At 34.0% G+C, this 16,482-nt stretch overlaps 1 protein-coding gene across 9 annotated transcripts in view; it reads right to left on the minus strand.

Moving 5' to 3' along the window:
• rapgef2b (Rap guanine nucleotide exchange factor 2b) overlaps positions 1-16,482 on the minus strand; it is a 257,833-nt gene that overhangs the window by 47,018 nt on the left and 194,333 nt on the right. For all 9 annotated transcript variants that reach the window (XM_056472229.1, XM_056472225.1, XM_056472227.1 and 6 more), the window contains 5 exons: positions 13,696-13,832; positions 10,190-10,348; positions 6,857-7,009; positions 1,940-2,104; positions 1,140-1,247 (listed from right to left, as the gene is read on the minus strand). In XM_056472229.1, coding sequence (XP_056328204.1) covers positions 1,140-1,247; positions 1,940-2,104; positions 6,857-7,009; positions 10,190-10,348; positions 13,696-13,832 — 722 coding nt within the window. The remainder of the gene's footprint in view (positions 1-1,139; positions 1,248-1,939; positions 2,105-6,856; positions 7,010-10,189; positions 10,349-13,695; positions 13,833-16,482) is intronic.

Consider the following 16,482-nt stretch of genomic DNA (forward strand, 5'->3'; position numbering starts at 1 on the left):
CACTTACTCTTAAGTAGGTCTACTTTTTACTCATACTTTGAGTAATATTCACAACAGATACTTTTACTCTACTTGCACTACATTTTTAAGTAAGTACTGTTATTTTAACTTAAGGACTCCTTCCACCCCTAAGATTTACTAATCAACTTAATTACATCTACAGACAAAAAGATTATTAATTGAATGATTAAAATTGTAATAAATAACGCCATAGTGGTTAATATCCACACAACTGTAACATCAAGCTGTAACATCAATATTTATTCGTTTATGACAATAACATTCTACTGTTGATTTATAATAATAATAAAACATTTCAGTCATGTACTATTAAATACCTAATTCTTTGTAACATGGTGAGAATGATTTAAAAAAGTATGAATGTATAATTGCTTCCAGAAATCCATTCTAGTGGAAAACTGCAATAAATAATAATGTTTTCATTTACAAATTCTGTAATATTTTGCTTTATACAGCTGATCCCATTTTCATGAAATGTTTTAGAACATGGAAACATGGAAAAACGTGATTACCTCACTGAATATATATATATAATACTGCACTGTACTGTGCACTGTACTACAGCTATCTATTTTTTAGATACAACTTTAGTTTAATAACTCAATTGAAAGGAAGTCACTATGAACAGTGGATCAGTAAGAAATAATCACAATACTCTCTTAAGGCCCAAGGTGTATTTTTACATGCATTTTTAATTTTTTTTTTGCTATTTGGGCTTATTAGAACCTAATTAGAATAAAACGTAAGCATCATCGTTTGATTTGATGTGCTTTTAGAGAAAAATGATGTCCATATATGTGGACTCGTGGTCCAAATTTACATAAAACACTTTTTCCTGACTGTTTTTAATGCATATTTTTTGGAACATGTTTTGACTATCAGAGAATAAAAACAACATTTTTTACAGTTAAAAATAGGGTTTGGGACATTTAATATGCTGCAAAACAGTTGCAGGATGACACTGTATGTCTGTAACAACATATAAAACAATAAAGTATTTTAAGTAGCCACTTAAGAGCTGAAATGTTCTGTCCACGTACAGTATGTGGACACTCAAGCCCTAGGAGGTTAGAGAGTGGATTAGTAAGAAAAGTCAAGTTTGAGAGCGCAGGACTGACCTCTCTCTCCAGATTGTACTCGAACTCCTCCAGAAAATGTGTCATTGCAGTGTCGCCCTCGAAGTCATTAAAGTGATTGTTCACCCACAGCAAGACTACCCGTGTAACCTGAGGAAACACCAGCTCATGATGGTCATCTGCTGCACACTTAACCAAGCCTTACTGATGGAGAAGCAGAGGTGTGTGTGTGAGTCTGTGTGTGTGTGTGTGTGTGTGTGTGTGTGTGTGTGTGTGTGTGTGTGGGTGTTTGTTTGTGCGTGAATAGTTTGTTAGTGTTTATGTGCGTGCGTGTTTGTCCCTGTGTGAGCGTGTTTGTGAATGTTTATGTGCATGCGTGTTTGCTTGTGTGCATTTGTGCGTCTGCATGTTTGTGTTTGTGCATGTTTGTGTGTGTGTGCATGAGTGTTTATGTGCGTGAGTGTTCATGTGCATGCTTGTGTACGTGCATGCATGTTTGTGTGTGTTTGTGCACGCGCATGGTTGTGTGTGTGCATGTTTGTTTGTGTATATGCATGTTTTTGTGTGCGTGTGTGTGAGTGTTTAAGCGCATGCATGTTTATGTGCTTGTGTTAGTGTGTGCGTGTTTGTGTGTGCATGCTTGTTTGTGTGTGCATGCATGTTTGTGCTTGTATATGTGCGTGTTTTTGTGTATTTGTGTGTGAAAATGTTAGTGTGCGTGTATGTTTGTTTGTGTGTGTGTGTGCGTGCATGTTGTGCGTGTGTGTATGTTTGTTTATGTTTTTGCATGTTTGTGCATTGTGCATGTTTGTGTGTGTGTGTGTGCGTGCGTGCGTGTTTACCTTGTCCCTGAGGCTGGGGTCATGAAACCACTCCAACAGTCTCTTGCCCACCACCATGGGGCTCGGCAGGAAGGTGCGGTAGGTGAGCAGGAAGTCCTCGATGTAAGTCGGGTCCACCACTGAGTGCTCTTCTACAAGGTGCATGGTGAGACGCTCTGATGTGCCCTGCATAAACACATACAGCACACTCTGTAAAGAATGCTGAAGGAAACATTCAGAACTAGGCATACCAATTCTGACCAAAACCTTTCAGCCAATACTCATACTGATTTGCTCCTGACTATTGGTCAATCACATACAACACTAGCTAGATTTTTCTAATCAAATTACAGTTTTTTTCAGACACTAGGACACATTCCTCAATACTTAGGGCACTTTTGCAAAGCTCTTCACACAGTGAGCACAACAGAAGTCTATGTGGGCTAAACTGAGGATCAATTCTCATTGTTTTGGCACAAAATGCATTCAATGTCTACGTCGCTCAAATTTCATAACTTTTTTCTCGCTCAGACACAACAACTGCCAAAAATCTTTGTGCGTACAGGACATTTCGCACATGCTTACATACTGTTTTCAAAACTGTTAAACTTCTGTTCAAAACAACAGCATAATGCAAAACTGAATAAAAGCAAAATTCAACAGCAATATTTTATTGAAATGTATTTTACATCTAAAAATGCAGTTTAACCAGCCTGGGGGGTGTTTCTGAAAACCATCGTTAGCCAACTAAGGTCTCAAGTTCCGTCATTACAAACATAGTTCACTGATTTGACGTTTCCCAAATCCGTCGCTCCAACGAACATTCGCAAACTGCGCTGCAAACTTGTGCACACCCCGTTTAGAGCATTATTATTGGCATTTTACGTTACAACTAAGGTGGTTCAAATGATGGATCTGCGACAGAGAAACTTTGAGTTTTGGGAAACACTCGTCACTACATCATTCTTTTCCCAAATGATGCATCGTACTATGATAGTTCAGCCTTGAGTTACAGATTAGCATTACTATTGTATCTGTATCAGTGGATGTGTATACAAATTCTTGTATTTTGGAATTACTTGCAAATTAAGTGCAAAACAAATAAAAGTAAAGGACATAAAATATTGAGGAATTCTATAATTCTCATATATATTGCAATTATAAACAGAGATGTGTCTTTGTTTTACACAAGAAAACACTGTGTAATGCTGCATGTTGTTAAGTGTGTTTAGCTCATTGTTTTGTGGGTGACAAAGTGTGTTTGTCGGCTGTCAACCTTTGCTAGTGTTCTGGAAGAATGAGTTTATTTGAGACCTGAATCAAGTGTCTAGCTAGTTGTAGTGCATTTTGAATGTGAAATGAACTGCTTTGCCAAGCTGAAAGTCGGTTAGGAGAATTGCGTTCTGTGAAATGTATTCATTTTAGAATTAATTTCGGGTCTCCGTTTTTGTTATTAGTTCAGGAAGCAGACACACTCTGTCAGTTTAAAACTAGATTAAAGACACATCTCTTTGGTCGGCGCCAGTGGTGTAGTTGTTAGTGCGTCGACACATGCATTCCGGTGCTCACGGTGACCCGAGTTTGATTCCCGCCTCGCGGTCCTATGCCGATCCTTCCCCTCTCTCTGCTCCCCACGCTTTCCTGTCAATGCTCTCTACTGTTCTCTCCATTAAAGGTGAAAACCCCGAAAAAATAATTATAAAAAAAAAAAAAAGACACATCTCTTTGCATTAGCATACACACAAAGCACAAATGCTATTGAAGTCCAAATCCTCTATAGGATTTTAAGTCTGCATTATTTAGGGCAACCAGAGCTAGGAACACTTCCCTAAAGACATTATAATTTGAACGGCATCTGCGCTTATGTTAGCCTGTTTTTACTATTCCCAAGGTTTCCATAATCCTGGACTGGGCTGCATCCTAAGCAGATGTCGTGGTGGGCATGGAGGAGTGGAGAGCATGAGACTGATTCCTGAAAGACCCCAGTGACAGACGAGTCTTCGCATCGATCCTGAAGAGCCAGCCTGAACACCCGCCGGTGACCTACTCACAACTGCAGCTTCTCCACGATGGACGTCCAGCGTTCTCCAGCCTCCGGCGCCTAGACTGCAGCTCTACACAGGCAGTTAGGCCAGAGGAGAAATGGTCGTGCCCAACTGAGCCTGGTTTCGCTCGAGGCTTTTTCCTTCACTTTTGTCAATTGCTGAAGTTTGCTCCTCGTCACTGTCACCACTGGCTTGCTTGGTTTGGGACTTGTGGAGCTGCGCATCGATGGATTTGCTCTTCAGTGTTTGGACTTTTAGCAGTGAATATTAAACCACACTGAACTGAACTGAACTTCAACTCTGAAAACTGGACTGACACACTTTCAACTTACTAGAACTTCTGTGTTAAGCTGCTTTGACACAATCTACATTGTAAAAGCGCTATAGAAATAAAGAAGAATTGAATCATGATGAATGAAGTGACTTGCAGTAACCTCAATCAAGCATTTCTCTGCTGATCCAGGATTGATTAGAAGAACTGTTTCATTGTTGTTGGGCAAACTTCCCTCAGACGCTGGACTTTACATCATTAGACATTCAGTCCATATATGCTTCTGTGCTAAGCATATTTCCATGTTCGGAGATCAATAAAGGCTTGTGTTCGATGCATCTGTGTAAATCAGTGCAAATGTCACGTCAATCCAGACTGGAAGTCAATGTTTTCTCCAGCATGTGGCTTTTACAGTCTGGCACATTTATGTTCTCACTGGATTTAATGCAAACTCAGAACATGATAGAAATATTACAAGCCAATATAAGCCATCGATAAACATCAAGACAGGTTACATTGTGTTATATTAAGTTATATAATGACCAAGCTATATTATGACCAGGTTATATTTGATTATGATGCAATTAAAAGCTTATATAAACTATTATATATATATTTCTGGGGTAAAATAAGTTTTGTGATGCACTCTAAGCATTTTATTATGATTATTATTATTATTTGATATAAATGATGATTATTATTATTATTACGGTTGCTGTTATACATTAAGATTTAAACAAATCAACTGAGAAATATATATAATATTATTAAACAGCAAATTATTTGTATTATCATTAGCAGTAGTAGTAGTAATATAAAACATTTACATATGATTTAAAATACTTACTGTAAATTATCTTTGTTTTATATTTGCTTTTAAAGAGAAACAATAAAACAATAAAATGTTTAATTTTTTAATGACATTTCATAAAACTTTTTTATTGCAATTTTGGCAAGATGACTGAAAAAAATAAAATTTTTGCATTATCATTATTATTATTAGTAGTTTGAGTAGGAGGAGCATCAATATAAAACACCTACATATTAAAAACATTAATAATTATGGTTGTTTTATATTTGCTTTCAAACAGAAAACGATCTTTTATTTCGGATCAAAAACAAAAGTTCCCTCTTTTTTAATGACAATTCATAAACCATTTTAACTGCAATTTTGGCAGGATGTCTTTTGTAAAAAAAATATATCTTTTTGCATTATTGTTATTATCAGCAGTAGTAGTAGTAATAGCATTAATATAAAACACTTGTCATTGATCAAAATATTAAGAATTACGATTGTTTTTCTCTTTGCTTCAAACAGAAAACATCTTTTATTTTGAAAGAAAAACAAAAATTTCTTTTTTTAATGACAATTCATAACCCATTTTAATTGCAACTTTGGGAAGATGTCTTGTGGAAAAACAGTTATGTCATTTTTGCATTATCATTATTATTAATAGTAGTAGTAGCATTAATATAAAACATTTACATAATAATAAAGACATTAACAATTATGATTTTATTTTGATAGAAAAACTAGAAAATAGTTTATTATTAATGACAATACATAAACCCTTTTAACTGAAATTTTTGCATTACCATTATTATTATTATTATAAGTAGTAGTAGTAGTAGTAGTAGTAGTAGTAGTAGTAGTAGTAGTAGTAGCAGTAGTAATATCATTATTATAGAACACTTTTATATATTTTATATATTACAAATATTAACAATTATGGTTGTTTTATTTTTGCTTTTAAACATGAAACTATATTTCAAATTGTTTATGTTTAATGACAATTCATAAACCATTTTAACAGCAATTTTTGCATTTTCATTATTATTAATATCATCATTATTATTATTATTATTATTATTATCATTATTAATAGTAGTAGTAGTAGTAATATCATTAATATAAAACACTTGCATATCAACACAAATATTAGGAATTATGGTTGCTTTTCTCTTTGCTTTCAAACAGAAAACATCTTTTATTTTGGAACTGAAATAAACTAAAGTTGCTTCTTTTTAATGCAATTCATAAACCATTTTAACTGCAATTTTGATGTCTTGTGGAAAAAATACATTTATGCAAGTTTTTGCATTATTATTATTATTAGTAGTAGTAGCAGCAGCATTAATATAAAACACTTATGAAAATATTAACAATTTTGATAGTTTTTTCTTTGCTTTCAAACAGAAAACATCTTTTATTTTGGAAGAAAAACTAAAAAACTTGCTTCTTTTCTAAAATGACAATTCATAAACCATTTTATTTGCAATTTGGTAAGGTGTGTTGTGAAAAAAATGCAATCGTCACATTATTCATTGCTTGGTCTAAAACAGGGGTCACCAATCTCGGTCCTGGAGGGCCGGTTCCCTCCAGGGTTTAGCTTCAACTTGCCTCAACACACCTGTCTGGGTGTTTCAAGTACACCTAGTAACCCCTTGATTAGCTTGTTCAGGTGTGTTTGATTAGGGTTGGAGCTAAAATCTGCCCTCCAGGAACAAGTTTGGTGACCCCTGGTCTAAAACATCAGGTGAAAAGTCAGATTTGTGTGTTTGGTGCTTCATTTCTGCTCATTTCTTTACGTCTGGGTATGAAAAAAGCAACCCCTGCTGTACCTTGATGACGATGTGTCCTTTCCTGGTGCCTGTGCGATCCAGCTCTCTGTGCTCCTTCACCATCACGATCTCTCCTTCCTCCTCAACCTTCTGCATGTTCTTCTCCACCTGGTTGAGGATGCAGCAGTAATCCTGCTGAGCGATGCACACAAACTGACGGAGACAGAAAAAAAGAGAGCAGGAATGAGCCCAAAAACCCAGCGAAGAAAAGTAAATCACTTTTAAAACACCGCCTCATTTTCAAATGATTCCCCCATGATAATTACAGCAGTGCACTGAAACGGAGAGGAGATTTCATTATTGCTAAGTTTTCACTAATCACCTCATTCTTCTCCTGCTTAATGAATGAGCAGAGTCTCATCAGTTCTGCAGTAAATGAGTCCGTGCTAACAGCTCAACACAGGTCGGGCGGGATACAACACACTTTCTTCCCTTCAATTTCACTTTTTCAATTGATCCCTGCTTTGTCATTCTTCATTTAATTTTATATGAATTAATAAATAAATACAATTAACTGTAAGATCATTATCACAAAGAGGTAAATTTCTATAATGCAAAATTATTATTATTATTATTACGATTATGATTATTATGATTATTATTATGATTATTTTTATTATTATGATTATTATTATTATTATGATTATTATGATTATGATTATTATGATTATTATTATGGTTATTATTATTATTATTATTATGAGTGTTATTATGATTATTATGATGATTATTATTATTATGATTATTATGATTATTATGATTATTATTATGGTTATTATTATTATTATGATTATTATGATTATTATGATTATTATTATTATTATTATTATTATTATTATTATTATTATTATGATTATTATTATGATTATTATGATTATTATGATTATTATTATGGTTATTATTATTATTATGAGTGTTATTATTATTATTATTATGATTATGATTATGATGATGATTATTATTATTATTATGATTGTTATTATTATGATTTCGATTATTATGATTATTATGATTGTTATTATTAGTATTATTATGATTATTATGATTATTATGATTATGATTATGATTATTATTATCATTATTATGATTATTATTATGATTATTTTTATTATTATGATTATTATTATTATGATTATTATGATTATTATTATGGTTATTATTATTATTATTATTATGAGTGTTATTATGATTATTATGATTATTATTATTATTATGATTATTATTATGATTATTATGATTATTATTAAGGTTATTATTATTATTATTATGAGTGTTATTATTATTATGATTATTATGATTATTATTATTATTATTATTATTATTATGATTATGATTATTATGATTATTATTATGGTTATTATTATTATTATGAGTGTTATTATTATTATTATCATTATTATGATTATGATGATGATTATTATTATTATTATGATTGTTATTATTATGATTTTGATTATTATGATTATTATGATTGTTATTATTAGTATTATTATGATTATTATGATTATGATTATGACTGTTATTATTATGATTATTATAATGATTATGATTATGATTATTATGATTATGATTAGTATTATTATGATTATGCTTATTATTATTATGATTATTATTATTATTATTATTATTATTATTATAGCAGCTATTAAAGGTGCAATCTGTGTGTAAGGTTTTATTCAATGCAGTGCAGCATACAGTTGAATGCATTAATACATTTTATTTATGATGATTTTTAAAAACATTACAATGAAGTGAAGAAAAATCTGAATAATGTAATAAAAATGACACAAAATGTCACTTTATTATAATCTGGGTTCAAATAAGCTTCTAAGCAAAACCTAACACTAACATTTTATTATTGTTAGATTTTATCAGATATTATTACTGATGTTTTTGTTGTTACAGCTGTGATTAATGAATGCTCAATGGGATTCAGGTCAGGGGATTGACATTCCACTTCTTACCCTTCAAAAACTCTTTGGTTGCTTTTGCAGTATGGGACATCAACACAATTATTGGCTCTATAAACCGAAATTAAACAAAACAATATTTGGGCAATTTTTTTTGCTCATATTCAGCCAAATGCGTCAGAACTCATTGGACAGCGCATCACAGAGCAGATGGACAATGACCTGAAGCATACTGCAAAAACAACCAAAGAGTTTTTGAAGGGAAAGAATGTTATGCAATGGCCAAGTCAATCCCCTGCTCTGATTCCGATTGAGCATGCATTTCTCTTGCTAAAGACAAAACGTAAGGAAAAAAATGCCCCAAAAAGACAGCTGCAGTAGAGGCCTGGCAGAGAGCATCACTAGGTATGAAACCCAGCGTCTGGTGATGTCTATGCGTTCAGACTTCAGGCTGTAATTGACTACAAAGGATTTGCAACCAAGTGTTAAAAAGTAAAAGTTTGATTTATGATTATTATTCCGCCGCATTACTTTTGGTCCCTTAACAAGTAGGAGGCACGTATGCAAACTTGTAATTCCAACACCGTTTACCTGATTTGGATGTAAATAAAAAGCTGAAAGTCTTCAGTTAAAGCATATCTTGTTTGAGTCTGGTTTCTCTCAAGGTTTTTTTTCTTCACTTTTGCCAATTAGTGAATTTTTTTTCCCTCGCCGCTGTCACCACTGGCTTGCATGGTTCGGGATCTGTAGAGCTGCGCATGCTTAGATTTGCTCTTCAGTATTTGGACTCTCAGTAGTGATTATTAAACCACACTGAACTGAGCTCAACTGAACTGAACTTAAACACTACAAACTGAGCTACACTGTTCCTATTTACTGTGACCTTTTATGTGAAGCTGCTTTGAAACAGTCTACATTGTAAAAGCGCTACACAAATAAAGGTGAATTGAATTGAATTGTTTGTTTCATTTTAAATTGATTGTGTTGGTGTATAGAGCCAAAAATGCTAGAATTGTGTCGATGTCCCAATATTTATGGACCTTACTGTATATTCTGTTACTGAACTGTAAAGTGTTTTGAATAATAATATTTTAAATAATAATTATAATAAAAAATACACATAAAACTGTAAAATACTATCAATAAAAATATATATTTATTTTTCCCTTATAAACAACTGAGCTTTTATATTCGCAGAAAAATAGCACAATGCCTTTACATTTGAAGACAAGAAATCTTATGTAACGTTTTAATAAAAATTTCTGGAAAATATATTAGGCGAATACAAAATTACAAAACAAAAATATCTGTGTTCTACACACAATGAATATTCATATTTTGTTCACACCAAAATAAATGCACTTTATTACAAGTTACAATATATATTTTTTGATTTGGGCTAGACTTTGTCCTGTTGACTCACCTGGCAGTCGTCCACCTTGGTCTTCATCACCCCCTTCATGTACTCTTTCTCCATGGTGGGAGAAACGCCGAAGCTGTTGCCCATGCAGAGGATTTCATTACGGCTGTCTGGATGCGTCACCTCCACCGATCCATTCAGAATCACAGACCACGAGTCCAGCTGCAACACACATACACATGTTCACAGTAACACACACATATACACTCTACACTTACTAATGCTTTAATCTGATTGGTTGTGGAATGTTATGTCAATTTGTTGCGTTAGTTTAATAATTTAAAAATAACTCAATGAGTCTAAGAGTTCATTAAGTGAGAATTAAATATGTTGTCAAGCTGCAATAAATGGTCTAGAAATACAGCTTTTGTAGCCTGAAGTTTAAGCGTAATAAATGTAGCGTAAAATCAAAATATTTCTTTCTAAAGCCACTTTGATGGCTTTAGAAACAAAAAATGTCCTTGTTTAGACATTTATCACTTTACATATACACTCACTGGCCACTTTATTAGGTACAACTGCTAGTTAACGCAAATCTCTAATTAGCCAATCACATGGCAGCAACTCAATGCATTTAGGCATGTAGACATGGTCAAGACGATCTGCTGCAGTTCAAACAGAGCATCAGAATGGGGAAGAAAGATGATTTAAGTGACTTTGAACGTAGCATGGTTGTTGGTGCCAGACAGGCTGGTCTGAGTATTTCAGAAACTGCTGATCTACTGGGATTTTCACGCACAACCATCTCTAGGGCTTACAGAGAATGGTCTGAAAAAGAGAAAATATCCAGTGAGCGGCAGTTCTGTGGGCACAAATGCCTAGTTAATGCCAGAAGTCAGAGGAGAATGGCCACCAAGGATTAAGGCAGTTCTGAAGGCAAAAGAGGGTCCAACTCGATACTAGTATGGTGTACCTTATATAGTGGCCATTGAGAGTATATTAACCGCTACATAGTCTAACTACTTAGATCAAAAACTGTAAGGTGAAGTTATTAAAGTAGTTTCAGACTTCTCTTATGCTTTTAGATTTTTTTGTCTTGTTTTGAGTCTAAATATAAAAAAAAAAATAATAAAAAAGGCATTTTTTTAGACAAGCAAAATATATTTTCTTGTTTTGAGAAATAATATGCCAAAATTAAGTGATTTTTTCATTAAAACAAGCAAACTAATCTTCCAGTGGGGTAATCAAAATAATTTTATGTTCAAATAAAAAACAAGATTTTTTTGTGTACCACGTTGGAAGATTTTAAAGAAAAAAAACTCACTTAATTTTGGCATATAACTTCTCAAAACAAGACGATTTTCTTTGCTTGTCTAGACAATACAGAATTTTAGATATTCAGACTAGAAACAAGTGTATAAGGTGGTGCAATTGTCAGTGGTGCGAAAAACATTTGTGGTGCAATAAAAACATGCACAGGGACTTAAATAATTGTTTTGAGCACTGATAACGGCAGTGAACATGTCATCGCAGACAACTGTACGAGCCTCAAGGCCTGTCCTGCTTTGAATTATATGGATGCATTAGGGGGGAAAATAGGTCTTTTTGGCATGTCAATGCTAAGATAAGGAGATAAGTGATTCCCGCTGTACCGCGGGCATCTTGTAATCTCAAGACGCCGAATGCTGGCTTCCATTCAGGTTTAACAGTGCAGAAGCTGAATGGATGATTGGCTGTGTATAAAGCGGGAGATGGACTGTAGTGTATGTTAGCCAAACCGCAGAATCCAGATTAGCATAAGACTGAAGCCAACGCTGGTGAAAGGTTAAAGGTGAATGACATTAGTTGACAAAAATGACAAGATTAGCATTGAAGAAAGAACTGAAACTGAATTTGTGTGAAACGCTAGGCTAATAGATATTGACGTTGGAAAAGGTTACAGCAGAGATCAAACTATTGATGAACACTTTATTTGTTTATATCAGATATAAAGTTAACTTTATCACTCACAATTTAAAGGACCTTTATTTGTGTCTGTACCATGCTAGTAGAACAGTGCTTTACAAATTAACCATCAGGTCACTGAACGGTTTTAGCTGCAACTTTGTAGCAAAGAATTTCACAGAGGTTTTCAATCGGGTTTAGGTCAGGACACTGGCTTGCCATTTCATTATTATAATGTTTTCAGCTTCAAGAAACTGTAGTGTTTTACAAAATAACCAACAATTCACTGAAGAGTGTTTAGCTGTAATTTTGTAGCAAAGGATTTCACAGAGATTTTCAATCGGGTTTAGGTCAGGACACTAGCCTGCCATTACATTGTTATAATGTATTCAGCTTCAATGAACTGCAGTGTTTTACAAACAAAAAAAACAACAGTTCACTGAAGAGTGTTTAGCTGTAACAAAGGATTTACAGATTTTCAATCGGGTTTAGCTCAGGACATTGGGCTGCCATTTCATTAGTTCAGTGTTTTCAGCTTCAATGAACTGCTTTTCCTGTTTTGCTGTGTTCAGGGTTTGAGTAAGGTCATTTTATACTTCTGCATCCAGTGTACCACAGTTGCATACTCTTCAATGTAGACCGATGCAGACTTCTCAAATAATTTACCTACACTTTTCAACAACACAGAGGACAAGATCTGTGATAAGTCGGCTTTGTCCCAACTAATGTGCCAACTAACTAGTGCTCAACATCTTGCAAAGTCAGCCAAAACTAGAATTTTCGGCTCCCATTTACATTCCCAAAGTTTGTCAGATAATTAATGAAATAACTACCAGCTCCAGATTAACACCAACAACAGGGAATATCTGTAAAGCTGCGTTCAAAATCACATACTTCCATAGTATACTATACGTTAACAACATGAGCCAAGTATTATGTTCAAATTTATAGTATTTGAAAAACAGTATACGAGAGCTACCCAGATGATCTACTACTTCTGCGCACTTCAGAGTCTCACCAGGTCACGTGATAATGACTAATGACAGATGTAGTATGTCTGAGCTCCATTCATACTACATAGAACGTACTTTTCTAACGGTCATGAAGTAAAGTCAAATTCAAATGTAGTACCTACTCGAGCAGCAGGCGATTTCGGATGCAGCCCAAGTGTTCTCTAATGTTGTGTACTTTTTTAGATAACTGTAACTCATGCAATATGCTTTAAAAGGTGCTCTTTTACTCCTGTTACTTCAAATAGGAGTAACCAGTGACCTCTAAATTTAGGAAACATTTTTTGTTGTCTATTTTGGATTTCGACTGAAGTTTAAAGGGCTAGTACATCAAAAAATGAGTGTAAATTTATTTCGTCTGTTAAACACAAAGATATTTTGAGGAATGCTGGTAGCACCATTTATTTTATTATTATTTCTACTATGGAAGTCTATGTGTTTCAACAACCAGCCTTCTATAAATCATCCTCTTACTTATGTTCAACAGAGGAATGAAAATCATAAAAGCTTAAAACCACAAGTGGAATAACTGATGAGGCTCTCTTCATTTTTGGGTGAACTATCCATTTATAAAGTGAGAGCAGCAAGGCTAACGTGACAGTAAGTCTGACCGACCTCTTCGCCATCATTAAGGACGACGGTGCCGGCTCGTTCCACCACAGCGAACACCATGACAGCACAAAGCTCCCTCCTGACAGACATGGTCATGTTGGCAAAGGCTGGTAGCTGGTGCATGAACTCCAACAGTTGCTCTGCAGAAACAAAAGCCAAAGTCCGATTTAAGAGAGAGTCTTTCAAAGTCTTTCATTGATATTTGCCCTCAGATGCAGTTTCCTCCCCACATGGAGAACGGAAAAACATTCTTTCCATGGCTTTAAAAATAACAGCAACCAAGCATCGAATGCATTATTAATATGAAGCTATTTCCAGAGAACCGGCTAATCCTGCTATGCAATATACAGGACATATTATACATGACAAAATCCATTTCTACAGTAGCAAAGAATTAAACAGAAAGTGGCTTCTTCAAATAGAGACCCTAAGCAAGGGTTGGAATTTATTCAAACATTTCTACAACATATGATACTGTATATAATAAAGCTGTCCTAGACAGTATTTACTGCCTTCATTTAGTGTTGATGACTTAAATATATGACTATGTGGTAAAGAATGTGCTGTTTTACTGTTTAAAATAAGCTTTAGATTTTCAATGTTTAATTAGCAAAGGAAATTAAGTGCATTTGTTTTAATTATTTAATTATTTATATTTAGTTTTGTTTAGCAGTCATGGACAATAAGGTATGTTGCATGCTGTTGAAAGAATGCTTATTGCATTATTTTAGTGTCGTGTTTTGCCACAATGTTTTGCATTTGTGTTTATGATTGTGCATTTTCTATAATATCACAATTTACATTAGCTTATAGAAAAGTTAACTGATGAACTATGAATCACAATGTAGTTTTATCTTTACTACCTGTGTATTTAACATCAGCTAAACGTACCAAATAGTTGCGTCAGAAAATTCTGTAAATAAAGGCTTCAGGAAATTGCTGCTTTCCTCTGACTTATGTCCACACATTCTTGCATATTGTTGATAGACAAATCAAGCAGTGAGAATGTAATGAGCAAGTTTATTTTCTTAAATTCCACAGAGCAGAGAGTGCTCATAGTTAAGGAAACACACATTTATGTGTTTTTGGGTTTGCTTGTTTCTTTAAGACAGTCCAGCATGACACTTCTTGACACTTTGTCACAGAACATGGTAAATTTAACCTCTTTAACTTTGTTAAAAAATATTTTTCAAGTTTATTAAATCAATATTATCAAAATCAGAGAACATTTAATGAACACTTTGAATTTTGAATGATGACGTTCTGGAAAAATATCAACAGTATTTGGTAAAATAACCTAGCAATCACAGAACAGTGTTTAGCTGTAACTTTGTTGCAAATGTTTTTCCAGAGATCTTCAATCAGGTTTAGGTCAGGACAGTGGGCAGCCATTTCATTATTTTAATGTTTTCAGCTTTAAGCAACTGCAGTGTTTTACAAAATAACCAACAATTTCCTGAATGGTGTTAGCTCTAACTTTGTTGCAAAAAATTTTCCAGAGATCTTCAATCAAGTTAATTCAGGACACTGAGCGGCCATTTCATTATTTTATTGTTTTCAGCTTAAAGGAACAGCAGTCTTTTATAAAATAATCAAGTTTACTGAACGGTGTTAGCTGTAACTTTGCTGCAAATCATTTAACAGAGATTTTCAAGCAGGTTTAGATCAGGACACTGGGCTGCCTTTTCAGTATTTCAGTGTTTTCAGCTTCAAGGAACTGCTGTACTTATTGCATGAAAGCTGCTGTCTGATTTAGGCCAATTAATACTTTTGCGTGAAGTGTATGCGGTAGGTCAGGCGCTGTACCCTATTGTGGACCTTTTAGTGTCATGTTTTGTATTTGTGTGTATGATTTTGCGCTTTCTATTCTTGTGGAAAAGCTACTTGTGATGAACTGCAAGCGTGCGTGACATTGTGTTGGATAGAACGTGGTACATTTAATAAATGTCCATTCATTTCAAAGCACTCAACTGCAGTGTTTTACAAAATAACCAACAGTTCACTGAAGAGTGTTTAGCTGTAACTTTATTGCAAAGGATTTACAGAGATTTTCAATCTGGTTTAGGTCAGGACACTGAGCTGCCATTTCATTGTTTTAATGTTTTTAGCTTCAAGCATCTGCAGTGTTTTACAAAAAAAAACAATAATTTACTGAAGTGTGTGTAGCTGTAACTTTATTGCAAAAGTTTTTACAGAGATCTTCAATCAAGTTTAGTTCAGGACACTGGGCTGCCATTTCATTATTCCAATATTTTTAGCTTCAAACAACTGCTTTACCTGTTTAGTGTTCTGGATTTTTTTGATCTGCATGAAAGCTGCTGTCTAGTTAAGGTCAATTTATACTTCTGCATCGAGTATACACAGTAGGTCCGATGTAACCTTTGCTGTGCAGACCTAATCATTTTAGCCACATGTTTTGCCACAATGTTTGGTATTTGCATGTGTGATTGTGCACTTTCTTTTATATCAGAATGTACATTAGCTTGTGGAAAAGTTACTTGATATGAACTGCAAGTGTGCTTGACATTTTGTTGCACAGAACACATCACATTTAACCTCTTCAGTCATTATTTTACAACCAATTACTGGAACTAGCCAGCAAGATAATAGTTTTTCTACTAAAGTTAATAGTTTTTCCCCGTCAACTGAATTAAGTATCCGTCTTCATCACAATGGAGACCAGAGATTTTGGATTGTGCTCTGCCCATGGCCCGTCTGGTACTCGATGACCTGAGCTTGGCACGGCACCACTGAAGCGTAGCTGTAGATTTAGCCAATCAAATTTTAATG

The sequence above is a fragment of the Danio aesculapii genome, chromosome 14, assembly GCF_903798145.1.
Source record: "Danio aesculapii chromosome 14, fDanAes4.1, whole genome shotgun sequence".
Lineage (NCBI taxonomy): Eukaryota > Metazoa > Chordata > Actinopteri > Cypriniformes > Danionidae > Danio > Danio aesculapii.